The following is a 27,444-nucleotide window of genomic DNA, read 5'->3' as shown; positions in this document are numbered from 1 at the left end:
TATTTTGCAGATTTCTAAATGCATTTTATTGCATTTAGAAGAAATTTTGTAGTATTGAGAAAATGCAATGCAAAAATGAGTAGATACAATGTCCGCTTAACTCAGAACAAAACCACCTTATTTCCCCGTAGTTGAAATGGAGGGTAGGTAAGTCAGGCAGTGGTTTCTGAAAGCCAAGAACATAGTAGCACTGTGCCATTCTCTCGCCTGATCCAGTGCCACTCCCTTCACTTGATATCTGTTTACTTTGGAGGAGGCAGTTTTTGAGAAAGATAATAAATATCCTGGCCCAGTGCCCCAGGAGCCATGACAAGCAAAGGAACATACTTGCCTGGAGATAGCCTTTGCGATATTTAAATGTATGGGTTAATTTTTTATCCACTTTAATAACCGTTTTATTCCTCCTTCTACTTCTTTGCTTTCTCTTTCCACTCTGAAGCCGTGGGTACAGAATCTCTGCAGGCAAATTGCTCCAGAGCACATTGCAGGACAAACCTGTAACGAATAGTTACATTCACGGCATCTGGATTCCTAATCCTTTTCCGAAATGGCAGGTGTGAGTGGCTGTATAAAATATTCTATGTTTACCTTCAACTTCTTGTTCTGGGTAAGTGTTTTCCTTTTAATTATCAATTTTATGCAAGAAAGGGGATCTTGATATAAATATCGTAAACAAGAACAGACTGTACACTAGAGAAATAGGAGAAGAGGGAAAATATATTTTCCATGTACTTGTTTGGATGTATTTGTTCTTTCTTTGGTTATTTCAGTAATTGAAAATGAGCCAATGATTCAAAAAAGTGCACTTCAGAATCTGTGAGGATAAACATTTCATAAATGTTTTGATATTGCTGTAAAAACAATCACAAAGGAAAACAAATATCCCTTAACTGAAGGACAATTATTCTTAGTTGTATATCAAGCAGGCCTCCCTAATTTAAGGACTCTGTGGTAAAAACATGGTCTGATTCCATCCGGAGCCTGCGTCCTGATTCCTGCCCTTCACTTCTGGGTTTGAACAGGTGAATCACAGGGTGTGGGACAATAAAGATCATTTTCAGAGCCTCAAAGAAAAAAAAAAAAAATGGGTCATGAAAAACTTGAGGGGGAAATGATAAAATTCCTAAATCATAAGAAGATCAAACTAAGGCAGTGGATATATATATGTATTGGCATTTTAAAGTCAGTATTTTGATGTGTCATCACCCCACCTTTTAATTGACAGTATTTGTATTTCAGCAATTTGTTATATTTCTCTTGAAAGTTCATTGACATAGACATAACCAACAAATTGATAAGTGACATCTGTCATTGGAAAATGGAAAAACAAGGTGTGAAAAGAGCAAGCTGGGATGTTGGGAAATTGACCTTATCATTTTTAGCATATATAGTACAATTAAAGATTGTTTAAATGTCAATCAATGGAACTAGCACAAAGTATTTAAATGAAAAAAGTATTTTGTATACTGGATTAAAAGCTAGCTTATCCACTCCAAGGATGAAAGAACTCTGGTTTTGTTTCTTTAGTAGACCTCTGTTTAAGTCTTTAGTAAACAGACATCTCATATCTATGTGTTGCTATATTTCTGTTCTATTAAAATAATGATGAACTTAATTAAACTTAGCTACATGAATACAGCTTTATTGTATAGACTGATTTTCCATTCAATGATCAGTAGTGCTAATGAGCACAAATAGATATATTGGTGAATTTTAAATAACTAAATATTTTTAAAAGTAAAATAAAGAAGGTAAAAAAAAATAGGCTGTTTTTAGATTTAAAAAATGGGCTGCTTTTGCAAATACTAAATGTAGCTCATGCTACATATATGCCAGTCTTTTAGTTAGTTCTGATACATTTCTTCCCTTGAGATATTTAAATTGATTATGCATTGGGAGTAGGATATATAAAAAAAGACCTGTATTCTTTGATTTTGTTTTGTTTCTAGCTTTTTTTTTTTTTTATGGAGAACTTTGAATAGTCACAAAAGAAGATAGGATAGGTAATCAACTCCATTGTCCAGCCCCAGTGACCACAGAAAGATGGCCAATCTTTCTCCATTTTTACTCTATTCACTCCCCCCACCCCATATTATCTTGAAGCACATCTCAGATATATAATTTTGTCTGTAAGCATTTTAGTATATATATATCTCTGAAACATAATAATTCTTGAAAAAATGTAACCACAGCCAGGGCGCAGTGGCTCATGCCTATAATCCCAGCACTTTGGGCGACCCAGGTGGGTGGATTACAACGTCAGGAGTTTGAGACCAGCCTGGCCAGCATGGTGAAACCCCGCTTCTACTAAAAATACAAAAAATTAGCTGGGCATGGTGGTGGGTGCCTGTAGTCCCAGCTACTTGGGAGGCTGAGGCAGAAGAATTGCTTGAACCTGGCAGGGGGAAGTTGCAGTGAGCCGAGATTGCACCACTGCACTCCAGCCTGGGTGACAGAGATTCCATCTCAAAAAAAAAAAAAAAAAAAAAGTAACCACAATATCATTATTACGCTTTAAAAACTTAATAAGAATTTTTACAATCAATTGTTAAATTGATTTGACAATTTTAATCAATTTTCAAATTTGAGCCCATTCAGGGCTGAAAATTCCAATTACCTCATAAATGTTCCTGTTAGAATCAGGATCTAAATAAGGTCCACACTTTGTGATTGGTTAATGTATATTTCATGTCTATTTTAATCAGTTGATTCTCCCCCAGTCAACACCTCTTTTTCTCCCTACTGAAATTTTATGCACTGGTGTGTGTTGTTTGTTTTATCACATTGCCCACAGTCTGGATTTTGCTATTTGCATACCTGTGGTGCAGCCTGATACAATTCAAGGTCCTTTTTTTTTTTTTTTTTTGGCACGACAATCATAAGTGTATTCTTTCATGAGGAGGCACTGGATGTTTGATTGTTTCCTTCTTTTGTGACGTTCATAGCCATTGATGGTCAAGGGCCAAAATCCATCATTAGTTCATTAAGAGGTTCAAAGTGATGATATTCTAGTTTCATCAACTTTTCTTTATTTATTAGCTGGAGCACTTTCTATAAGGAGAAATTTCTCATTTACTGTTTCATTACCTGGGTATCCCATTTTTAATATTTTTTAAGTGACATAAAATACTTCTTTCTTATTCTTTACTTACCAGATTGCAAGTGATGAGTTAAGTTACTAGTATTATCCAACAGTGATAAGTTAGTATTTCTTTAAGTATCCTTATGAAATGATAAATCAGCTCCATTACAATGTTTACCCTTATTGATGTGCAATTTGTTCGATCTCTGGCCATCAGGAGCTTCTTCCAAGTTGACCGAAATTCTTTTGAAATGGTCCTAATAACTTTGATAACCTCTTTAGTATTTAGTTTGACATGTTCCAGATCACTTGCTTATTTCCTGTCCAGACCTGGAATCAGCTATTTCTCCACCAAGTTCTAATATCTGTCTTTAAAGAGCTGTAGTCATTGTTTTCCTTACATAATACAGAATATATATGGCACATGTAAACAAACCAAAATATTAATATGCTAATAAATGCAAGGCTCCTATTTTATTAAAGATGTTCCAAAGCACTCAAACCAGTAGCAATCTTAAAATTATGAAACAGTTAAAATATATCTTTATTGTATTAAAACATCCTGGAAAGTGCTAATAGCTATTATGAAGACATCAGAGGTCAGTGTTTCATTAAACAGCTAATCAGAAATTTCAAATGGGTCTGAATTATCAAAATAACAGTCTAGAAAGGGGTAGGTTATAGATTCAGAATTATTTACCTACCTACCTTGATAGGGTTTAAGGTAGATTGTAGAGGTCTGTACCATGCCACACCCAGATATTATCATTGCTTTCCTGGAGAGTTCTTCTTCTTCTTCTTCTTCTTCTTCTTCTTCTTCTTCTTATTATTATTATTATTATTATTATTATTTTGAGGAGTCTCCCTCTGTCACCCAGGCTGGATGGAGTACAGTGGCATGATCTCGGGTTACTGCAGCCTCTGCTTCTCAGGTTCTAGCAATTCTCCTGCCTCAGCCTCCCGAGTAGCTGGGATTACAGGCATGCGCCACCATGACTGGCTAATTTTTTTGAATATTTAGTAGAGTAGAGAAGGGGTTTCACCATGTTGGCCAGGCTGATCTCGAACTCCTGACCTCAGGTGATCCACCCACTTCCACCTCCCAAAGTGCTGGGATTACAGAGATGAGCCACCGTGCCTGACCGTAGCTCTGATTATTTTATGGTTACATTATCTGTTTGTTTCTTTGATAACAGAGACAAGTCTTTCTGATGCTGTAGATTTCAGTTAGACCTTTCTAACTAATGTCCCTTGGCGATTCCTACCACCAGCATATGTGGTGGGATTTACAATCTCTACATAAGAGATTTTGAAATGGAGTCTTTCAGTGAGAGCAACAGTTGTAAAAACCAGTGATAATTTCTTAGCCAAGAGGTGACATCAATATTTTAAATTCAAATATAGGCAGCAAGAGGAATCTCTGAGGTTAGGAAAGGTTCCTATATCTACTGTCCCTTCTATGCTCAGCTCTGAGCTCTCAGTTGGAATTTTACAATCCTTCATAGGAAATTAGCAATTTGTCACATTCCTAATGCTTACTTAAGTAAAAATTTTAATGACCCCACTGATGTGGTTTTCTTATAGATGCCCAGGGCCTTATGTTTTCAAATGCGTTCTTTCTGGTATGACTTGCAAAACTGAGCCTTTGCAAAGTAGAGCCAGATGTTAAAATATCTCTTAGATATGCATGTGATCATTTAATCTAAACAGACCAGGTTCTTTTGGGAGACAACTTGAGATATACCACATAAGTATATGGTGATTTCGATTTGTTAGAATTACTAATTGAAGAAAAACATGTAAAAGTGAAAGTTATTCCTGATTACTCATGCTAGAGTTGGATGCAAGTTAGAGAACTGGAGGTGCTAGAGATAATAGATAAATTATAGGTACAAAACCTATTTCCCTGAGTCTTGTTTCAAAAATAGATGAAATGCCCCAATTTTTTAATGCTCCTCTCAGATAGTTCAAGCCTAGGAATATTGTAGATGCTTATGGTGCCTTAGGGGTCTGAGTAAGTATGAAACATGGGGCCTTTGGCTGGTGGATACAATGGAATAATGGCTAGAGAGAGAGCTATGGAAAGGCCAGTTCTTAATGAGGGAAAGAAGAATGAGGTACATTATCAATCTCAAATGAGTCATAGGGAGGAGCCAAATTGTAAAGCTGAATGTATTAGTAACTGAAGGAAGCCACTGCACAAGGAGGTTTGAAGAAAGCAGAAAGAAGTTGGAACTTGTAGAGAGTCCGGGATCCAGCGTTTCAATATTCATCATTTTATTTTATTGAGATTGGATGTGCTGAGAGCAATTAAAAGATTGGAGGCAAAGCAGACATAACCCTGAGATGGTGGTACACTGAAAAGAATAGGACACAATTATATTTTATTGTGTCCGTTGATGGAATCTTTCAAGATGAAGACCTAACAATGGCTGAAGTGTATGAATTTTGTAAATACAGTGGTTGCCTGACCCTATGTAATTAGCATGGAACTAAAACAGCAACAAAAGGCATTAGAGTCCACTGGTTGATAGAGCAGGCTGAACATCAGCTCCTTCATCAGTAGCTGTGCTTCTCTGGGGAAATTGGTTAACCTCTCTGTGCTTTATTTGTTCTCATCTGTAAAAATGGGGATAGTAGTAGTATCTACCTTATGGGTTTGTGGTGATGATTAAATAAGTTAATACATGTAAAGAAGTAGGAATTAACACTAGATAAATGTTTAAGAAAAAGACATTTCAACAGTATTTTATGGGCATTTTTAAGAAGCAGAAGTGTGTAACTATTTGGCATAGTGATGAATAAATTTAAATGTTGAGTTTTAAAACAAAGAGGAAATAAGATAGCAAGAATATGATAAGTCAGAAACTCTTCTATCATAAATTAAGGGAATGGGGGAAAGGTGGATTTTGTAAACAGACTGGCTGAGATTTCAATCCTGAATCTACCCCTTCTTGTTCTGGAACATTTCCCTTGGCTTTTCCGTGCTCCAGTCTTTGCATTTGTGAAATAAAAATGATCATTTTATCTGGCAGAATTAATTGGAAAGATTAACTAAGCTATTTTATGAAAACCTGTAACCAAGGACTGACCATTAATACTAGCACAATTAACATATTTTTCCTGATTCTAAACATCATAATTGCTTTTTCATTTACAACTGTTAGAATCTACTGTGACAGTATTTTATACATAATGGACTTTCAAAAGGTAAATATAATTTTAGCCCTACTCTGATCCTCTTCTCATCTCACAGGGCGAGGAATATGCAGGAGTAGAGGGATATGTCAGCCCCAAGGCTGCCTTCCACTTTGAATATCTAGGACCCAAATTTCCCGGCTCAAATGCCCTGAGAATTCTAAATCAAACCTTTTCCTCCAGGTGATTTAAGTGGGCACATTTTTCAAGATAGGAAGATAGGATACATGTTGTCTGTGCATATTACCTTGAGTTATAACTTCCTGATATAATGCCCTGTGGCCTGTGGGCTGTCATTTGTATTTTTCCTAGGCTTTTCAAATGGATGTACAGTTCTACAGGTGTTACTTATATGAAAGTTATACTTTTGAAACAGTATGGTAAGAATATTACTGAAATTGTGTCTTTTTTTGATTCAGAAACAGCAGGATACAGATAAATGCTGAACATTCATCTCTACATGTTTTGAAGTTAAACGAATATAGGGTTTTAGTGGTTACTGAGGCCCTTTGTGGGAGGAAAACAATGTAGTTGATTTATTTTCCCTAAATTTAGAGTTATTTAAAAATTAGAAATTGCAGCAGTTATACCGAGTGCTTGTTAGAAAATGCACATGAATGCAACCATGGAGACACATGGAGTGTACACTTAACACTTGTATTAGTCTGTTTTCACGCTGCTGATAAAGACATACCTGAGACTGGTAATTTATAAATAAAAAGAGATTTAATGTACTCACAGTTCTGTGTGGCTGGGAAGGCCTCACAATCATGGTGGAAGATGAAAGTCACATCTTACATGGTGGCAGGCAAGAGAGAATGGGAGACAAGTGAAAGGGATTTCTCCTTATAAAACCATCAGATCTCGTGAGACTTATTCACTACCACAAGAACAGTATGGGGGAACCATCTGCATGATTCAATTATCTCCCACCAGGTCCTTCACACAACATGTGGGAATTATGGGAGATACAATTCAAGATGAAATTTGGGTGAGGACACAGCTAAACCATATCAACACTAAATACAATAAACCCCATTCATATGGGGCTGAAGATTTTTTAAAAACGATGATTACAGAGTCTGCTAAAAGTTGAAGATTTTAATTTACTCCACTGGTTTACAGCATCAGAAAATCCAATATTACATGAGGCTTAGTAGGTCAAAACAGCATCAGGCCATGCTTGTAAAGGGAATGCACATTCTACTCTTTCTTATTTATTTATTTATTTATTTAGAGACAGAGTTTCACTCTTGTTGCCCAGGCCAGAGTGCAATGGCGTGATCTCAGCTCACTGCAACCTCCGCCTCCCAGGTTCAAGCGATTCTTCTGCCTCAGCCTCCTGAGTAGTTAGGATTACAGGCATGTGCCACCACACTCAGCTAATTTTTTTTTGTATTTTTAGTAGAGACAGGGTTTCGCCATGTTGGCCAGGCTGGTCTTGAACTCCTGACCTCAGGTGATCCACCTGCCTCAGCACATTCTACTCTGAATGAACTCTAAATCAGAATTTGTCTCATCTTGTTCAAGGAAATTTAGCATAAGACCTAATAGAAAATACTGTTGAATAAGTGAAAGATATGTAACCCTGAAGACTTAAGAGGACAAGCACACATCCCTGAAAGAAATACTCTAGAATCTTGAAAAAGTGTATGTAGAAATTGGTATCCACAATGTGATGCTAGAGTAACCCCTCATGAAACAGTGGATGGAGGCTGTAAGAGAAGATAAAGTTTATTGGAAGACAACAGGATGAGATAAAAATGGAAATGGATAAAATATGTAAGGACTGCAAGTAAACTACAAACATAATAGCAGAATTAAACTTCACTGTAGAGATTACGTTAAATAAAGATGGTGACATAGAATCCCAAACTGATAAGCTCTCCCACAGGAAAATCAAAAAAGAAATCAAAATGTTGTGAAAGAAGATAATAGATACAGACAACAGAGAATGGAAACCCAAAATAAGCTGTGCTCTTGAAAAAGAGGACAAAATAAATGGAACACAAATAGTAATCAAATTAATATATGGAAATTTTGTGGAGCTGAAAACATAACCTGTATGCAGATGGCAAGTGCCTGTTCTACCCCAATGAAAGAAGACATCTATGCCTAAATAAATATTAAGAAAACTACTAATTTAGTTAAAAGATAAATAAACATCTTACAAATGTCTAGATACAACTGACAGAAAAGAAAACAAGCAAATAATGCATAAGCAAAAATAAGGCTGGTGATATTCTTCTCCTGTTTAACCCTGAAAGTCAGAAGACAATGGAGCAATGTCTGAGGAGTATTCAGAGCCTTTCACAAATGAATAAGAGAGAAAGAGATCTTTGGGTATTCACACTGTAAAATTTACTGAAACATATCCAAAATGATTAAGGTATAAGTAAAAATGGATAGTTGAAGCGTGGGAAAATCATGGTTAAATGGCTAACCATTTTAGATCTGGAAATAAAGAAGTCACATGTCTTGATAGTTATATTTTTTATTATCTCAAATGTAAATTGGGAGGATATTTGGAAAGAGATGTAATAGAAAATAGCAGTTTAGTAACATTTACTCTGTGCTAAAGCCCAAGACTGATTACACTAAATAGCATTTATTAGATTATGTGGAGGAAACACTGTTAGAGATACAGAATAGTAAACGCAAACTCCATTAATTCAGCTTAACACAACCCGCCTCTCAGTTTTTGATAACTCAGGAAGGACAAGAAAAAACATGGATACAGGGGATCTAAATGATTTAATGAATAAAGTATATTTAATAAATTTCTAATAAACTTTGTAGCCTCTTGAGACTTTGTTGTCTTTTCTAGTATCTCTGAATCTTTAGAAATTGATGAAGGAAATGCAAAAAAACTCAAAAGTAACAATCCTACAGTCTGCACTCTCTTACCACAATGCAATTGAACTAAGACTTTAAAATAAATGTTTAGTAAAAGAAGAGACTTGAAAATGAACAATAACAGTAGCAGCAGCAGTACAGTCCTAGTATGTCAGGGCTTTCGGAATCCTTGCTCCCTATCATCGTGGAGTCGCCTCTAGTGTTCTGTGGTTATCATAAAAACAAATTTTGTAATTATCCACTTGCATATTTTCTTATTTTTTATCCTCTCAGGAGCAGCACAGGAAGAGTTTCTTAAGCTTATCTAAAAGGTGTCCATTTTGGGACCAATTATGATGTAGTTCAAAATCCACTCCTCCTCCTCACATAGCATTTTCAGCATTCTCCAAACATACTTCAATAAACACCCAAATAAAAGGGTAGAATTTGGAGGGAAGGAGTAGGGATGATTGGAGACACATTATTAGAGAAGAGGACAAATCAACATTCTACCATTTATTTTTGTTCTGGATGGTATCTTCTCCCCTCTCTCCCTTTTTTTTTTTCCTGATATTTTATGTTCTTCAGCGTCTGCCTGTTCTTAGTCGTCTGCTTGGGCTGTCATAACAAAATACTGTAGACGGGGTGGCTTAAACCACAGAAATTAATTTTCTTATAGTTCTGGAAACTAGGAAAGCTAAGATTAAGGTGCCAGCCAATTGAGTTTCTGGTGAGGACCCTCATTCGTTGGCCATCTCATGTTTCTCACATGTTCTTTCCCTGGGTGTGAGTGGAGAGAGAAAGATACCTCTCCTATAAGGTCACCAGTGCTACAGATTAGAACCCCATCTTCATGACCTCATTTAGTCTTAATTATCTTCTAAAAGCCTATCATCAAAAACAGTCACACCGGAGGTTAGGGCTTCAACATATGAATTTTGTGGAGACACAATTCAGTCCATCGTAAGCAAATATCAAAATTGCCTAATTTCTTAGGATGCTGGTTCAGACCTATTGCATCCAAATTCCATAAAATGATGGCTGTTCCGTGAAAGCTGAATGGAAACCACAGTGATTCTCTTCAAAGAGAAACCAGAAGCAGGGAAAGGTAGGCCTAGTCAGTTCTGCAGGGTCCTGGGATCACGATACTAACCCATTTTACTTTTACAATGTTATCAACAGAAAGTAGAGAGGAGGCATTTATTTATTAATTTATACTTTTAATCCTTTAAAATAGTATAGAAACATTAGGGGAAAAACCCTAAAAGCTAAACTTGGTAAAGGGCTCAAAGAACCATTATAATGGTCAATCTTTTAATAATGGGATGAAATAGTTCAGTATTATTCATGGCTCTAGGATGGTCATTCTTGATAGAAAATAAATTTACTTTTAAAGTCATTCAACAAAGTTATGAATAATTTCATGATATTAGACTGATATTTACATGGGAATTTCTCCACTCAGATGAGAATGATATACTCTAAACATTTGTTTCATTTTTAAAATGAAGTTTGAAAAGGTAGAGTTAGGGATGGAAATGATACATTGGCCAGCTTCATAGTTCCTGAAAAAGATTGTCTAATTCTGAAGATTAGTTGGGCAAAATACTTTTGACTTCTGGAACAGTTGGGTACTTTTTCTTTTAAATGTTAATGTTACAGAAAACTTTCAGTGGCTGAGAAGACTAAAAGTTGCTGTCTGAGGGGCAGATATGATTGATTTAATACGATTTGTGAATGATTTGATGTCTAAATACCTTGAAAAAGTAAATAGTAATACACAAACAAAAAAGTTAAAGTTTTAAAAAATATCACAGTGAGTTCTTACTAAGCTCTTACTAAGAATTCTTAAAGTTTTTTCACTGATAGTTTAACAAATATCAGGAAAGAATGCTACTCATAATAGCTATAAGGTTCATTACTTACAGCTAAAGGCCAGAATGACTGTTAAGCCAATCATTATGAATCTGCCTGTGAAAAGAGAAGAAAAAGAAAGAAGATAATCAGTGAACAAACTAAACAACGAACAAAAAATTCAGTTGGTATGAAATTACTGAAAATCCCAGAGGGTCTCATTATCATTTGACATAAATTATCATTCACAAACTGTTTAACAAAGAACTGCTAAAATGAGCATTTGTCTTCTTTTGCAAATGAAATTAGAATTTAGTGAAAGGATGCTGTAAATCTCAGGGTTAGAGAAGTAAGGAAAATTTTCAAACACAAAAGCTGTGTTTTTGAATCATTTGTATTTTATGGTGTGTGTGTGTTTATGTGTGTGTATGAGATAATAGCATAGGTTATTTGGTGGTTAAAGAGGTTTGGTTTTTAATTGCATTCGTTATTTTGTAGGAGTTGAAGTATCTTGTAAGGGCAGGTTGGTTAGGAATTGCTCCGCATTTTCATGATATGATAATTAGCACCCAGGATTCCAATTTCTCCATTCAAAATGAGGGGTTTAGACCTAGATGATTTTCAAGGTCTTTTAGGGAGCACAGAGTCTATGGTTACTCAACTACTCATTGTGCTTCCTAGTCCTTAACAGAGCCCTTGACTCTATTTTCCCTGCAAACTCAATGAGAAGCCATTAAAAGTGCCGTCTGGAGGTTCTAGGCATATGTCTCAACCATGCATGAAAGCAGTGATGCTCCAAGGACATTTGTCTGTCGGAGCACAGCAAGGTCAGAATTGTCTACTCAGTCCTCCAAGGCCTGCTGTATCTGGTATGTTACCAGGCCAGCTCTTAACATCTCTATCTAATAATAGATCTTTGATTTTTGTTTTTGAAGCCACAATGCATAACTTTTTTTAAAAAACCCTGAATGACAAGAGTTCTCCTTACACTAAAGTAAAATGTGTTTTACATTTTATTGTGTTGGCATTGGTCCAAATTAAATAATCTGGTAAAGTCATTAAAGGAATTTAAGACTTTAAGTTCTGTCTTTCATTGTTCCTTCTCTCTGAGTAAACTTTACCACCTAAAAGAGCTTGTTTTTAAGATAGTTTATTTGGGTTCAAAAACTGTTGATTAATGTGTAGCCTTGTTGCTTAACCGCACATCTTGTCAAATGTTTTACGTTTTCCAGTCTATCCCAACTTCTCCCTTCCTCTCGAATCTTAAATGAATGGTGACTATTCAGTCATTCCCTTTTTTCCTGGTCCAACATAGCTTCTCACAAACAAACCCGGAGGCATGATAAAGATATTTTATCTTTAAACTGTTGTGACTTTTCTTTTGTATGCTACAATCTAACAGAAACACAAGGCTAGAGTTACATGGAAAAATAATCTTTCCAGGCCTAATGGAAATAACTTCTTGTCCATAGACCTATGAGTGAGTTGTGGATGAAAAATAGAATTATTCTCATCAAACTTATAAATTGCAATGTAACATTTCAACAATGATCTGTACATGAATATGCGTCATGTATGTCTTCCAGGTTGTGATAGTATAGTCAATGATAAACTACTGTCACCGGATAGATGAGAGGGTGTGGAATCAGAGTTTCATATGATCCTAATTATATTCTTTTTTTTGTTTTGTTTTTTTCTGCAGCTATGTGGTATCTTGATCCTAGCATTATCAATATGGGTACGAGTAGGCAGTGACTCTCAAGGGGTAAGTATGCAAAAACAAGTCACCCCTTCCCCAATGTAGTTTATTTCGTTTATAATCATGAAAGTATGACAATAATAGTAATAAACATGTCTAAAGTGTTTCTCTCAACTACTTCATGTAATTACTTATGCTGTTACATGATTTTATAATTTAATTCAATCCATCAAAATTACTATGTGGCTGGCACTGTGCTAGTGGTGGAAAAATCTTTCTAGAGAATGGAGGAGGTGTTATTCAAAAATTTCAAAAACATTCAGTGAGATGCAGGTGGGAAGGCGCCAAAGTGGACATTTTCCTCCTTTACTATTTGTTTAAGGCCACCATTTGTTTAAGGCCTATATTGAGGATATAGGCCACCTCTCCTTCTCACCAAGAAGAACAATTTTTATAATAGAAGGTATTGACAGTAATTTAGTTGATCCCAATGTGGTTGGTCTAAAAGGAAAGAAGATGAGAAGTTTTCCTGGAAAAGAATAATTTGAATCTGTATTTTAAAGGCAACAAGGTACAAGGGTAGTTGTTATTTACCTGTGGCAACTGGCAGTAAAGGTAACCGCTTGCCAGTAGTGGCTGATCTAACTCGGTGTAACTCGGTAATTCTCTGGGGATGTCCAGATTTTTGCTATATGTGTAAGATTAACATGACCCATTTTCCTCCCCTACACATCATTCCGTTCCCAGTGCCAAAGCTCTTACCCAGATCTACAGGACTGGAGGAAGCGTATTTCGTTTGGTTAATTCTGGCTCCAGCTATTGGACTCCATTTGTGTGGTATCTGTTCCATGCCACAGTATCCCAAATGTGGGAAGAGTTGGGGGAAGAGGGAGGGGGCGAGTGTGCAGGGATTGTTCTGTCAGTTTTACGGAACATAATGCCACCCTGGCACCATTTCCCGGCTCCCGTGCTTTTATTCTTTTCTCTCCCCTCTTCTATTCTGGGGCTCCATCCCCGCAAATTATTATTGTAACACATTCAGAGCCATTTATTTGTTCTTTGTTTTCTGGGCTCTTGCCACTAAAGGATCACCTCTTCTACTGCTAGAGCCTTTTTAAGGTATTTGCCCACATAAAGAGAGTTATTCTCTGAGAAGAACTTTGATTCCAAGTTGATAATTACTGAGAGATTATTAAGCCAGCAATTAAGACAATATATTTTCTACTAAAACATATTATATCATGGTGCAGCTAAATGTCTTTGAACACGGCCGAGTGGAAAGAAAGATGAAAAGGGAATTAACGTCTGCTCTGTTTTCTTTGCTACAGTGGGTGGCTTTTCCGAAAACTTCTTTCTCCCTCTATCTCTGTTTTTTTGTTTTGTTTTGTTTTGTTTCGTTTTGTTTCTTCTCTCTCTCTCTCCTGTTGTTCTTTTCCTTTTAAAAATTGCTTTCTGTCTTTAGAAAGCCCAGAGAATCACAGTGGCAATTAGTGGCTTCTACATTCTGTGCCTCACCATGGTGGGAGATGGGTGTGGCAGCTTTTTAGTAACATCCTAGTCCATCAGGATTTCACTGATTGTTTTCTACTGATAACTGGAATTGTGACTTCCTGATGGCCTGGACCTCTGGTGTTTGAGCCCAAGAGGAGCATTTGAAGATGTGCAGAATTTCCATCCTATAGAATCTGAAGTCTGACTTTGGGACTCAATTAAGCACAGAGATTAACAGTCACCTACTTACAGGGTGCTTTGGCCCTTCAAGATGTGTGTGCAGCTTGCAATTTATTTTATTTTATTATTTTACTTCCTGTTGATATTTTCTTTCCTTCCCAGTGCTTCTAGTAAACAAATTTGGTGTTTAGTCTGTTAAAAAATTGTACATATTGGATGTATTAAGGGGGAACTCTTGTCCTTGAGAGGGTGCTACTCTACGTCTGGGGATGAGAATGAATTAATAGAGTTAGCACCTTTAGTTACATTTTGACTCACACTTCATCAGCCTCTCACCCTGAACAAAAGCCAGTGTCTGCCAGGACAACATTAACCAGCTTGACTTATATAAAATTGGCTTGGTTTGTATTTATCTCAAGCCAGTGACAAAGAATCAAGACTAAGCAAAGAGCTGAATTTTTTATTAGTGAAAAAAACAGAGGTAGCTGTTTTAGAAGGAAAAACATGAACATAAACACAGAAAAGAAGGATGTTAGGGAAATGACAGATCTTTCTGCTGAAGTGTGTCATAGGGACCCTTTTTTCTACCTCAGGATAAACTTAACACCATGAGGAAAAGCACATGGGCAGCCATACTTGTCCCAGGAGGTCCCTTCTGATCCAAAGAGGATTCCTGAGTCCTCATCTTTCAGGCCCAGCTGAATTTCTCTGTCTTGAAAGTCTGCCCTTGTCCTAAGACACACAGGGACACAGTGTTCATTCAAGACAGCTTTTCAAACCCTGCTGTGCCTCCCCTGGTGCAAACATCAGAACTCAGATTTCCACTTCATTCTTGAATAAAAATTAAACACTTGTTGGGCTGGAATGGGAACAATGACCATTAGACAGTCAATACACTGCTTTCTGGCTAGTCTCTGGCAGTGGGTCACCCTGCCCAGGTTAGCCTCCTAGAAGTGTTTCACTACCTGCTGCACAAGTGCTGGTCACGCTATCTTGGCCTCACGTGTAGATATTTGAACTATTATTTGTATGTCTGGGGTATCTTTTCTAAATTCTGATAACCCAGGTAGTGAGGCTTCCATCCTCTCACAGGGTTCGCCTGTACTGGCCACAGTATTCTAGTGAAGCAATATTTAGCAGTAAGTCCATAGAGCTAGTTTCCTAACGCTTCTATTTTTGTCACATTTATTTTTATTCCAATGTCATGCCTGTTTATTAACAAAACTGATTTTTTAGCTCTAATATTAATAAGAAAACAATAAAAACAAACAAAAATCTTTAGGACTTAACCAAGCTTTCAAAATATGTAAATTGAAACATTATCTGTAGGCATTGACTTTTAAGAGACAAAGGAGGCCTAGCTATCACAGAGGTTGACCCAATTCCCTTCTATAAATGGGGAAACTGGAGCCCAGTAGGTTGGGTGACTGTTCCATATTTATTAGGACCCTGACAAAATATAGATATTTGTTTTAATGCTTTTATAACTTTAGCACATTCATTCCTATTGATTGTTGAATAAAAGTTTTCTCTAGGCAATAAGTAGAATTAGAAAGCCTTGAAAAACAAAAATATCATTAAAGCATATCAGTCATTTTTGTATTGACTATTAAAGGAGCTGACCTCCATGCTATATAGCCCATTCTGGGCGGCAGAGGTTTCGAGTTAGTCTAGGAACTAGTGCTCTATCTAGAGAGAGCCCAGTAGATAGAGGTTATAGAAGACAAATGGGCTACATACAGGATTTATGCATAACACATGTACAAGGCTTTACTTTTTCATTTGATTTACTTCTGGATAAATCCACATATCAAGGACAAGAGGTAGACTGAGTCTAGGTGTTATGAGGGTGGTGAAGACGAGTATGTGTGTGTTGTTGGGAGAACTGAATTATGCCTGATGGGTAGCCCACCCACTATAAAGAACCCTAGGATTTTTTTCCTCTCATATCTCATTAACTAACAGTCAAAATAAAGAGCTTCTAGATGACTTTATGGACTATGGCTTCTGGGAACAAAGAGATAAAATTGATATGAAATATCAGGAACTGGATTTCTTTTTAATGAAGATACAATGCATTTTTATTAACCCATGGAAATTCCCTCATGTCCCTTTTCAGTTAACTCTTGTTTTCCCTTCTGCCTTGCTCAAAGTCAAGCACTGCTTTGATTTTTATAACCATAGTTTTGCTTATGCTTGAACTTTATAGAAATGGAATCATACAGTATTTAATTTTTTATGTGGCTTCTTTAGCTCAGCATAATGACTCTGAAATTCATTCATATTTTTGTGTCTATCAGTAATTTAAAGAACTTGAACTTTTTAAAGAATTAAAAACCATAAGAACACATGCTTTATAATGCTACATTATGTAGAATACACAAAATATGTGAACCAAAGATTACATCAAGAAGAGTAAAAGTAACTGTCCTAAGCTTTTTAAAATAGGGTTTAAAAAAATCTATTACATTTCTTCTACCCAGCTTTCAACATATCATTTTAGAAAAATATAAGGTTGGAAACATTATTTGGGCAAATAGCACTTCAATAGAATGTGAGTTCCATGAGGGCCAGGATTTGTACTTTTTAAGATCACTGATGTATTTCAAGGTGCTGGCACAGGACTTGACACATAGTAGGCACTCAATGGGTATTTGCTGAATGAGCAAAATCAACTTCAAGGAAAGAAATTTTCTGCCATTAATCTCTTTTTTACTTCAGATTTTAAATTCTACAGATGTGGGCTCTAGCTCCCATGTTGCTGCGGACATATTGATTGCTGTAGGTGCCATCATCATGATTATGGGATTCCTGGGATGCTGCGGTGCTATAAAAGAAAGTCGCTGCATGCTTCTGTTGGTGAGTTCTCTAAACAAATCCCAGTGTCCAACCTTCAGACTCCAGATAATTCTCTCCCATCCCTATTGTCTGTTAAAAAATGCCATGATTGATGAAACTCTACCTCCAACTTCTCTTTAGAAGGTTTGAGTGTGTAAGCTGATCTGGCTTAGATTTGGCTTAGTTTGGCTTAGAAACTGGAGGATACTCTGAGAGGAAACAAATTTTAATCATTCATCTATTCATTCATTCACTCATTCAACATTACTGCCATACCTTTGTGTGTCAGATATTGTGCTAAATAATACATAAGACCTTTAGAACCTACTAGGGAAGATTAATAAGTAAGCAAATAGCTACAGTGGGAGTGGCCCCAGAAACAAAGGGCAAGACAGGGGATGGGACTTTCAAACCAGGGCAGAAGTGAATAAGGTATTTGTATGAGTGAGGGTAGGAAAAGCTTTCTGGAAAGCTGGTGTGTTTGGGAACTGAGAAGCCTTGGGTATGACAGGAGACCGGCAAGACTGTTTCCAGTAAATGGTGGAAGATGAATCCAAGTGTGGGTTGTGGTAAAATCATAGGTGTTTTACATGCCATGCTAAAAAAAAAAAATTTTAAATGAATGAGATAATCAGAATTGTCTCTTAGAGAGCATCGAGGAGGATTAATTGGTTTTGGATAATTCATAAACATTCATTTTTAACATATACAGTAGAAAATGGATATAGTTAAAATATTCAGAAAAAATCAAGTATTTAGCAGATACAAATATGACATAAAGGTTTATCAGATCTAATCTAAACTTATTCCTCTAATAAAGTAAGGATTATATCAGTACCTGAGAAAAAATGTTTAAAACTGTTTGAATATTGTGAGGGATGATAGAGACAGAGTTTTAAAGGGACTCTAATAACATTCCTACTGATTGCTTTTTGAAAAGCAAGGCCTCATTTGCAATTGAAGAATTTAATTACTCAAGGAGCTTGTTTTTAAAAAAACTAACTGTCTTTGGGCTGCATCCTTCTAAATTATGATTCAGCGTATCTGAGGCCGATTTCAGGAATCTATATATGTAACAAGATGCCAGGTGATTCTGATAGTAGTTGGAGATGCTGTTTCAAAGCCAGTTCTGAGTTTGTGTGAGGTTGTGTTTGATGAAGAAAGGGAAGGAGTAAAATAACATTCAAATAAATTCATCTCAGTTTTCAGACTTCCCTCTAGTCAATATCATACAGATACCAATAGTTGTTTTGATAATTTTTTGCCTGAACCACTTTCCTTGATCAGTCTCTGGAGCAAAGTTTTCTGAGTAGTAAAGAACCCAAAATTTTCAGCTTGAAGTAAAAAGTGAAATAAATGAAGAGTGTGACTGACACTCTCACTGTGATATAATCCCGGCTGTAGAGAGAAGTGCTGTGCCAAAATGTCCCCAGATGTTACTGAATGCACTGAGGATAATGTGTATTTCTTTTCCTCTTCTTCAGTTTTTCATAGGCTTGCTTCTGATCCTGCTCCTGCAGGTGGCGGCAGGTATCCTAGGAGCTGTTTTAAAATCTGAGGTGTGTGGACAGATGTTTGAAAATTTTGAAAAAATTTGAAAAATTGAAATACTACCTTGTGGCATGAATAATGTAAAATACTTTTCAATTTTCAGTCTGATCGCATTATCAATGAAACTCTCCGTAACACCACAGAGCTTTTGAGCACCACAGGGGAAAGTGCAAAACAATTCCAGCAAGGCATGGCTGAGTTTCAAAAAGAGGTAATTAGAATTCGTTGTTCATTTTAAAGAGTTGGACATAGTTCTTCTGTGTTTGTTTAGTTTTTAAGGCATATTCCTTAAAGATTGAAAAATGTCTCCATTTTGCAGATTTTGATTGATTATTCTGTCACCATGCAATAAGAAATATCTAAGATATTTGTAATTACTTTCTCACTTCATAGAAAGTTCTGAAGCGGTTTTGAAGGACAGAAATTAAGTAGATACATTTATGACAGGTTAAGCCTCGAATGAGTCAAATCAATAATAGTTTTAATATTTTCCATTTACCATTTAAAAGGATAGTGGGTCTGGGAATCTCCTCTCTTTCTCTCTCTCTCCTTTTTTTTTTTTTTTTGAGACAGAGTCTCGCTCTGTCACCCAGGCTGGAGTGAAGTGGTGCAATCTCGGCTCACTGTAACCTCTGCCTGCCAGGTGATTCTCTTGCCTCAGCCTCCTGAGTAGCTAAGATTACAGGCATACGCCACCACACCCAGCTCATTTTTTGTATTTTTAGTAGAGACAGGGTTTCACCATGCTGGTGAGGTTGGTCTTGAACTCCTGACCTCAAGCGATCCACCTGCCTTAGCCTCCTAAAGTGCTGGGATTACAGGGGTGAGCCACCGCTCATAGCCTCTCTCTCTTCTTTTTAAAAAATAATGAATTATTTTGAGGACAGGGTCTTGCTGTGTCACTCAGCCTGGAGTGCAGTAGTACAATCATAGCTCACTGCAATTTCAACCACCAGGACTCAAGAGATCTTCCCACCTCAGGTTCCTGAGTAGCTAGGACCACAAGCACGCATCAGCATGCCTGGCTACCTTTTTAAAAATTATTATCATTTTTGTAGAGAGGGGGGTCTTACTATGTTGCCTAGACTGGTCTCAGATTCCTGACCTCAAGTGATCCTCCTGTCTTGGGCTCCCAAAGTGCTGGGATTACAAGCATGAGCAACCATGTCCAACCTCTCTTTTTCTCTTTCTCAGCCTCCACCACTTCTCTGTCTCATAAAAATGGTAATAGCTAACATTAATTGCTACTATGTACCAGGTTTTATATCCAGTAGCTCATTTAATACCCACAACAACCCTATGGATGGGTAATATCATTATCCTCATTAACCGTATTTTACAGATAAGGAGATTGGGATTTAGGGAGGTCTAACAGCTACGAAGTGATGGGTTGGAATTTGAACCCAGATCTGTCTGACAAGTCTATTATTTTTTAAATCAGTATACTATCCCCTCCTTTTTCCTTTAAAGTCAAAATATGGGTGGACATTGAAGGTCTTCTACTCTCGGGCTCCTACCTAATATTTTAACTTTACTAAGTACTGCTCTCTAAAGAGTAAACTCTAGTCTAGCCAGGTTTGTACTCAGGGTCCCTTGGACAATTCTGCCTTCCTGCCTTTGCATCAGTTTCCATCCTCGGAGTGCTCTTACTGCTTTTTCCTCCTGAATATATGCATGTCATGGAAATTCACAGAATCTTAGGAGAGGCCTGAATTTTATAGGTCACTTAATCTGACTTCTCACTGATAAACATATTTTATATTTATGGTCATCTACCCTCAAATGAAATATTAAAGAGGTGAAAGTTTACTAATTTTTGCCCATCCCGCTTATATACAAGTCTGATGATTAGTATGTTATTTCTTAATTTGAAACAAAATGTGCCTCCCTAGGATTTACATCATTTAGTATGAGTTTTTCCAGAGTTTCAGAGGAAAAAAACATTATTGATGCTTTTATATATGATAGATTTTTCTTTGAGAATGGCTATTCAACTCCGAAAATCCTTGCTTTTCAAGTGGAAACATCCTTGGTTTCTCGAACTGTTTATCAGATGCCTTTTTTTTCTCCCCCAGAGCATTCACTAGTTCCTATTTGGATAGACGCCAGCTTGTAAAAATTCTGCTTAAAGCATCATTTCCAAAAACTGAAACCTGGTATGGGTCAGTCCCTGTTTAACTTCCTTTCTGATGTGCTTTTCCTAGCTCCCCCTAGTTGCATCCTTTGATTCTCTCCTTTCCGGGATCATTCTTACTCTAGAGCCCAGCTTAAAACAGGCTTAAAGCAGGAAGAATTTATGCAGCCTCAGTACCTCTGCTGGATGGGGCTGAGCATCCCAGACCCGTCCCAAGGTGTTGACCTAGGACAAAATATACTAGAGATAATCACTGAGCCTCTGGTTTGGGTCCTGAGTAACATCTGCTGCACACCTCCCTGGATTCAAGGTCTCCGTGCCAGTCCTGGGTTTCTAAATGTTTCTAAATGTTGTAGCATGTTCTCCTGAAGTGCTCCTGCTCTTGTAAAGAAATCCTATGGCTGAAGTTCCTTGTGTTCGTAGGACTATATTTATTCAAATGTTCATTATGAGTCTTCTTCTCCTTCTTCTCCTTCTTTCCTTCTCCTTCTCGTCCTTCTCCTCCTCCTTCTCCTTCTTCCTTTTCTTCTTCTCCTCCATCTCCCCTTCTTTTATCTCCTGCTTCTTCTGCTGATTCTTTTTCTGCCTCCTCCTCTTGTTCTCCTCCTGCTCTCCCTTCTTGTCCCTCATTCTCCTCCTCCTCCTCGTCCTTCTTCTTCTTTCTCCTCCTCCTCTTCCTCCTCTTCCCTCTGCCTCCTCCTCCTCCTTCTTCCCCCTCCTCCTCTCCTTCTTCTCCTCCTCCTCCTTCTTCTTTCTCCTCCCTCCTCCTCCTCCTATTTTCTCCTCCTCCTCCCCCTTCCCCTTCCCCTTCCTCTTCCCCTTCCCCCTCCCCCTCCCCTCCTCCTCCTCCTCCTCCGCCTTCTTCTTCTTCTTCTTCTTCTTCTTCTTCTTCTTCTTCTTCTTCTTCTTCTTCTTCTTCTTCCTCCTCCTCCTCCTCCTCCTCCTCCTCTCCCTCCTTCTCCTCCTCTTCTTCTTTCCTCTTCCTCCTCCTCTTCTTTCCTCCTCTTCCTCCTTCTTCCCCTTCCCCTCTCCCTCCTCCTCCTCCTCCTCCTCCTCCTCCTCTTCCTCCTCCTCCTCCTCCTCCTCCTCCTCCTCCTTCTTCTTCTTCTTCTTCTTCTTCTTCTTCTTCTTCTTCTTCTTCTTCTTCTTCTTCTTCTTCTTCTTATTCTTATTCTTCTTCTTCGTCTTCTTCTTCTTCTTCCTTCTTCTTCTTCTTCTTCTTCTTCTTCTTCTTCCTCTTCTTCTTCTTCCTCCTCTTCCTCCTCCTCCTCCTCCTCCTCCTTCTCCACTGTGCTCTCTTTTGTAAGTTATGCTTCTTTGGGAAAAGAATCCTACCACCACAAACTCTGGCTGGATGACCTGGAGTCCCATAACACATTGACAAAAGCTGTAGATGCTGAGTGGCTTTCTCTTTGGATTTCAGGGATTTCCCACAAAAATTCCCTGTCAACATACTGATGGACTGCACCCCTTTTGGATTCTTGCTCATTATTGTTTGTCTAGGGGTGTTGTATCATTCAGTGCATACTGCCTTTTTCATCCAGGTGTTACACCACTTTCAACAAGTCCTGACCAGCTTCTTCTTTAACTGCTCCTATCTCTGATGTAGTGACTTGATATCGTGACAAGTTTTAAACTTCCTCACTTCTACCCTCTCATCTGTGAGTATGTCTTTATGCCTCCCTAAGGAGTCCTGAGGTCTACCGTATTCCAAATATGAACTGATCTGTAAGTGAGAATAGAAATTTTATAGTGGAACTTACTTTACATTTGACAGAGGATATCTGTGTCAGTTAACACTACTCAAGATTATGTAATCAGAAAGAATAAACAATCATGTCTGCCATGGGAACAGGAAAGGAGGTTGTTTCAAGAGCACCCTCCTTGCTAGTACTGACCTTGAGACAAACTGACATTTCCAGCTCTCTGTCATATAAACATCTGTTGAGTAATGTTTTTGTGTAACTCAGTCTTTGGACCTAAGTATGACTTCATATCTGCCTCAGTTGAATTTGTTAGTTTATCTCTGTTATTTAAACTATCTTTGAAATTTGACTGTTCTCCAGCATATTAATCATCACTCCTAGCTCTACATAAACTACAGAATTGGAAAGATATTTTTTCTGTTTATTCAAATCATTGATAACAATGCTGAACAGATCGTGTTCCTGTAAGAGCATAACAGAAACAACACCAACAGCAAACAATGAAAACAAAAACAATAAAAGCAAATGCATTATTGAGTGCTTTCTTCAACCTGGGAGTTCTTACCTTTACATGGATTTTCTCATGTTTATCTTTATGATAAATCTGCAAATTAAATGCTATTATTAGCAACTGTTATTATCTGTGTTTTACAGATGAACCAACTTTGGCACAGAGGTTAAATTAATGTGGATAATAAACATGATTACCTGCCCAGTAAATGAAAATTCTGTCAGTATCTTGGCATTGCAATGTGTCAGAGCTGGGAAAACCACTTAGTCTTGGTTCTGTTGTTTTCAGCCATTTTCCCCCCATTTCTACACGAAGTGTTTTCCCTCTAATAGAGCAGATGGAAGCAAGATAAAGGATAATTATCTTTCTTTCTCCCATCAAATAATATTATGTGCCACATGCCCTGATGCTTGGGGTTATCATTTCCTTGTTTTTCTTCCTGAAACATGGCTACAAACCCTCCTTCCTCTCTTTTTTAGTGTTTTTTCCATGAATCAGTTTATTCTGGGGCTATAACTTTCCTGACATCCTAAGAGCTTGATTTTTCACTTGTGTTCCATCCCATATTTTAAAGATGTTCATAAAATTCAATCTTATGGGAAGCTCCTTGACCATCTATTTTGGTCTTTGCAATATCTATCTTTTTCCTCCTCTCTTTCAAAAGTGATCAGAGATCATGGAGTGGAAATTTCACTTTTAAAACTTCACATCTCTTTTGAGCAACAATTCTTTGACTCTCTTGTGAATTCTTTGGAAACCTTTTTGACAATATCTAAGTTACATAGATCTGACTCTCTTTTGTCATTAAAAACTAGTAGGTGAGGCTGGGCACGGTGGCTCATGCCTGTAATCCCAACACTTTGGGAGTCTAAGGTGGGCAGATCACGAGGTCAGGAGATTGAGACCATCTTGGCCAACATGGTAAAACCTAGTCTTTACTAAAAATACAAAAATTAGCTGGGCGTGGTAGTGCATGCCTGTAATCTCAGCTACTTGGGAGGCTGAGGTAGGAGAATCGCTTGATCCAGGGAGTTGGAGGTTGCAGTGAGCCAAGATCACGCCACTGCACTCCAACCTGATGACAGAGCAAGACTCCATCTCAAACAAACAAACAAACAAAAAAACTAGTAGGTGAGAGGGCGGAGCAAGATGGCCAAATAGGACCAGCTCCAGTCTCCAACTCCCAGCGCGAGCGACACAGAAGACTGGTGATTTCTGCATTTTCAACTGAGGTACTGGGTTCATCTCACTAGGGAGTGCCGGACAATCGGTGCTGGTCAGCTGCTGCAGCCCGACCAGCGAGAGCTGAAGCAGGGCGAGGCATTGCTCACCTGGGAAGCGCAAGGGGGAAGGGAATCCCTTTACCTAGCCAGGGGAACTGAGACACACAACACCTGGAAAATCGGGTAACTCCCACCCCAATACTGCGCTTTAAGCAAACGGGCACACCAGGAGATTATATCCCACACCTGGCTGGGAGGGTCCCACGCCCACGGAGCCTCCCTCATTGCTAGCACAGCAGTCTGCGATCTAACCGCAAGGCAGCAGCGAGGCTGGGGGAGGGGCGCCTGCCATTGCTGAGGCTTAAGTAGGTAAACAAAGCCCTGGGAAGCTCGAGCTGGGTGGAGCTCACAGCAGCTCAAGGAAACCTGCCTGTCTCTGTGGGACAGGGCACAGCTAAACAACAACAACAACAACACAACAAAAGCAGCAGAAACCTCTGCAGATGCAAACAACTCTGTCTGACAGCTTTGAAAAGAGCAGTGGATCTCCCAACAGGGAGGTTGAGATCTGAGAAGGAACAGACTGCCTGCTCAAGTGGGTCCCTGACCCCTGAGTAGCCTAACTGGGAGACATCCCCCACTAGGGGCAGTCTGACACCCCACACCTCACAGGGTGGAGTACACCCCTGAGAGGAAGCTTCCAAAGTAAGAATCAGACAGGTACACTCGCTGTTCAGCAATATTCTATCTTCTGCAGCCTCTGCTGCTGACACCCAGGCAAACAGGGTCTGGAGTGGACCACAAGCAATCTCCAACAGACCTACAGCTGAGGGTCCTGACTGTTAGAAGGAAAACTATCAAACAGGAAGGACACCTACACCAAAACCCCATCAGTACGTCACCATCATCAAAGACCAGAGGCAGATAAAACCACAAAGATGGGGAAAAAGCAGGGCAGAAAAGCTGGAAATTCAAAAAATAAGAGTGAATCTCCCCCTGCAAAGGAGCGCAGCTTATCGCCAGCAACGGATCAAAGCTGGACAGAGAATGACTTTGACGAAATGAGAGAAGAAGGCTTCAGTCCATCAAACTTCTCAGAGCTAAAGGAGGAATTACGTACCCAGCGCAAAGAAACTAAAAATCTTGAAAAAGGAGTGGAAGAATTGATAGCTAGAGTAACTAATGCAGAGAAGGTCATAAACAAAATGACAGAGATGAAAACCATGACACGAGAAATACGTGACAAATGCACAAGCTTCAGTAATCGACTCGATCAACTGGAAGAAAGAGTATCAGCCATTGAGGATCAAATGAATGAAATGAAGCGAGAAGAGAAATCTAAAGAAAAAAGAAGAAAAAGAAGAACAAAGCCTGCAAGAAGTATGGGATTATGTAAAAAGACCAAATCTACGTCTGATTGGGGTGCCTGAAAGTGAGGGGGGAAATGGAACCAAGTTGGAAAACACTCTTCAGGATATCATCCAGGAGAACTTCCCCAACCTAGTAGGGCAGGCCAACATTCAAATCCAGGAAATACAGAGAACACCACAAAGATACTCCTCGAGAAGAGCAACTCCAAGACACATAATTGCCAGATTCACCAAAGTTGAAGTGAAGGAAAAAATCTTAAGGGCAGCCAGAGAGAAAGGTCGGGTTACCCACAAAGGGAAGCCCATCAGACTAACAGCAGATCTCTTGGCAGAAACTCTCCAAGCCAGAAGAGAGTGGGAGCCAATATTCAACATTCTTAAAGAAAAGAATTTTAAACCCAGAATTTCATATCCAGCCAAACTAAGTTTCATAAGTGAAGGAGAAATAAAATCCTTTACAGATAAGCAAATGCTTAGAGATTTTGTCACCACCAGGCCTGCCTTACAAGAGACCCTGAAGGAAGCACTAAACATGGAAAGGAACAACTGGTACCAGCCATTGCAAAAACATGCCAAGATGTAAAGACCATTGAGGCCAGGAAGAAACTGCATCAACTAACGAGCAAAATAACCAGTTAATATCATAATGGCAGGATCAAGTTCACACATAACAATATTAACCTTAAATGTAAATGGACTAAACGCTCCAATTAAAAGACACAGACTGGCAAACTGGATAAAGAGTCAAGACCCATCAGTTTGCTGTATTCAGGAGACCCATCTCACACGCAGAAACATACATAGGCTCAAAATAAAGGGATGGAGGAAGATTTACCAAGCCAATGGAGAACAAAAAAAAAGTAGGGGTTGCAATACTAGTCTCTGATAAAACAGACTTTAAACCATCAAAGATCAAAAGAGACAAAGAAGGCCATTACATAATGGTAAAGGGATCAATTCAACAGGAAGAGCTAACTATCCTAAATATATATGCACCCAATACAGGAGCACCCAGATTCATAAAGCAAGTCCTTAGAGACTTACAAAGAGACTTAGACTCCCATACAATAATAATGGGAGACTTCAACACTCCACTGTCAACATTAGACAGATCAACAAGACAGAAAGTTAACAAGGATATCCAGGAATTGAACTCATCTCTGCAGCAAGCAGACCTAATAGACATCTATAGAACTCTCCACCCCAAATCAACAGAATATACATTCTTCTCAGCACCACATCATACTTACTCCAAAATTGACCACGTAATTGGAAGTAAAGCACTCCTCAGCAAATGTACAGGAACAGAAATTATAACAAACTGTCTCTCAGACCACAGTGCAATCAAACTAGAACTCAGGACTAAGAAACTCAATCAAAACCTCTCAACTACATGGAAACTGAACAACCTGCTCCTGAATGACTACTGGGTACATAACGAAATGAAGGCAGAAATAAAGATGTTCTTTGAAACCAATGAGAACAAAGATACAACATACCAGAATCTCTGGGACACATTTAAAGCAGTGTGTAGAGGGAAATTTATAGCACTAAATGCCCACAAGAGAAAGCTGGAAAGATCTAAAATTGACAGTCTAACATCACAATTAAAAGAACTAGAGAAGCAAGAGCAAACACATTCAAAAGCTAGCAGAAGGCAAGAAATAACTAAGATCAGAGCAGAACTGAAGGAGATAGAGACACAAAAAACCCTCCAAAAAAAAATGAATCCAGGAGTTGGTTTTTTGAAAAGATCAACAAAATTGACAGAC

At 38.2% G+C, this 27,444-nt stretch overlaps 1 protein-coding gene across 1 annotated transcript in view; it reads left to right on the top strand.

Moving 5' to 3' along the window:
* Nucleotides 1-417: 417 nt before the first annotated feature.
* TSPAN8 (tetraspanin 8) overlaps nt 418-27,444 on the top strand; it is a 38,270-nt gene continuing 11,243 nt past the window's right edge. Inside the window, exons 1-5 of the mRNA XM_015431204.4 lie at nt 418-607; nt 12,672-12,734; nt 17,061-17,198; nt 18,662-18,736; nt 18,832-18,939. Of these exons, the coding sequence (XP_015286690.3) occupies nt 548-607; nt 12,672-12,734; nt 17,061-17,198; nt 18,662-18,736; nt 18,832-18,939 (444 nt within the window). The 5' untranslated portion in view covers nt 418-547. The remainder of the gene's footprint in view (nt 608-12,671; nt 12,735-17,060; nt 17,199-18,661; nt 18,737-18,831; nt 18,940-27,444) is intronic.

The sequence above is a fragment of the Macaca fascicularis genome, chromosome 11 (assembly GCF_037993035.2).
Source record: "Macaca fascicularis isolate 582-1 chromosome 11, T2T-MFA8v1.1".
Taxonomy (NCBI): domain Eukaryota; kingdom Metazoa; phylum Chordata; class Mammalia; order Primates; family Cercopithecidae; genus Macaca; species Macaca fascicularis.
This window is presented reverse-complemented; position numbering and strand designations above follow the sequence as displayed.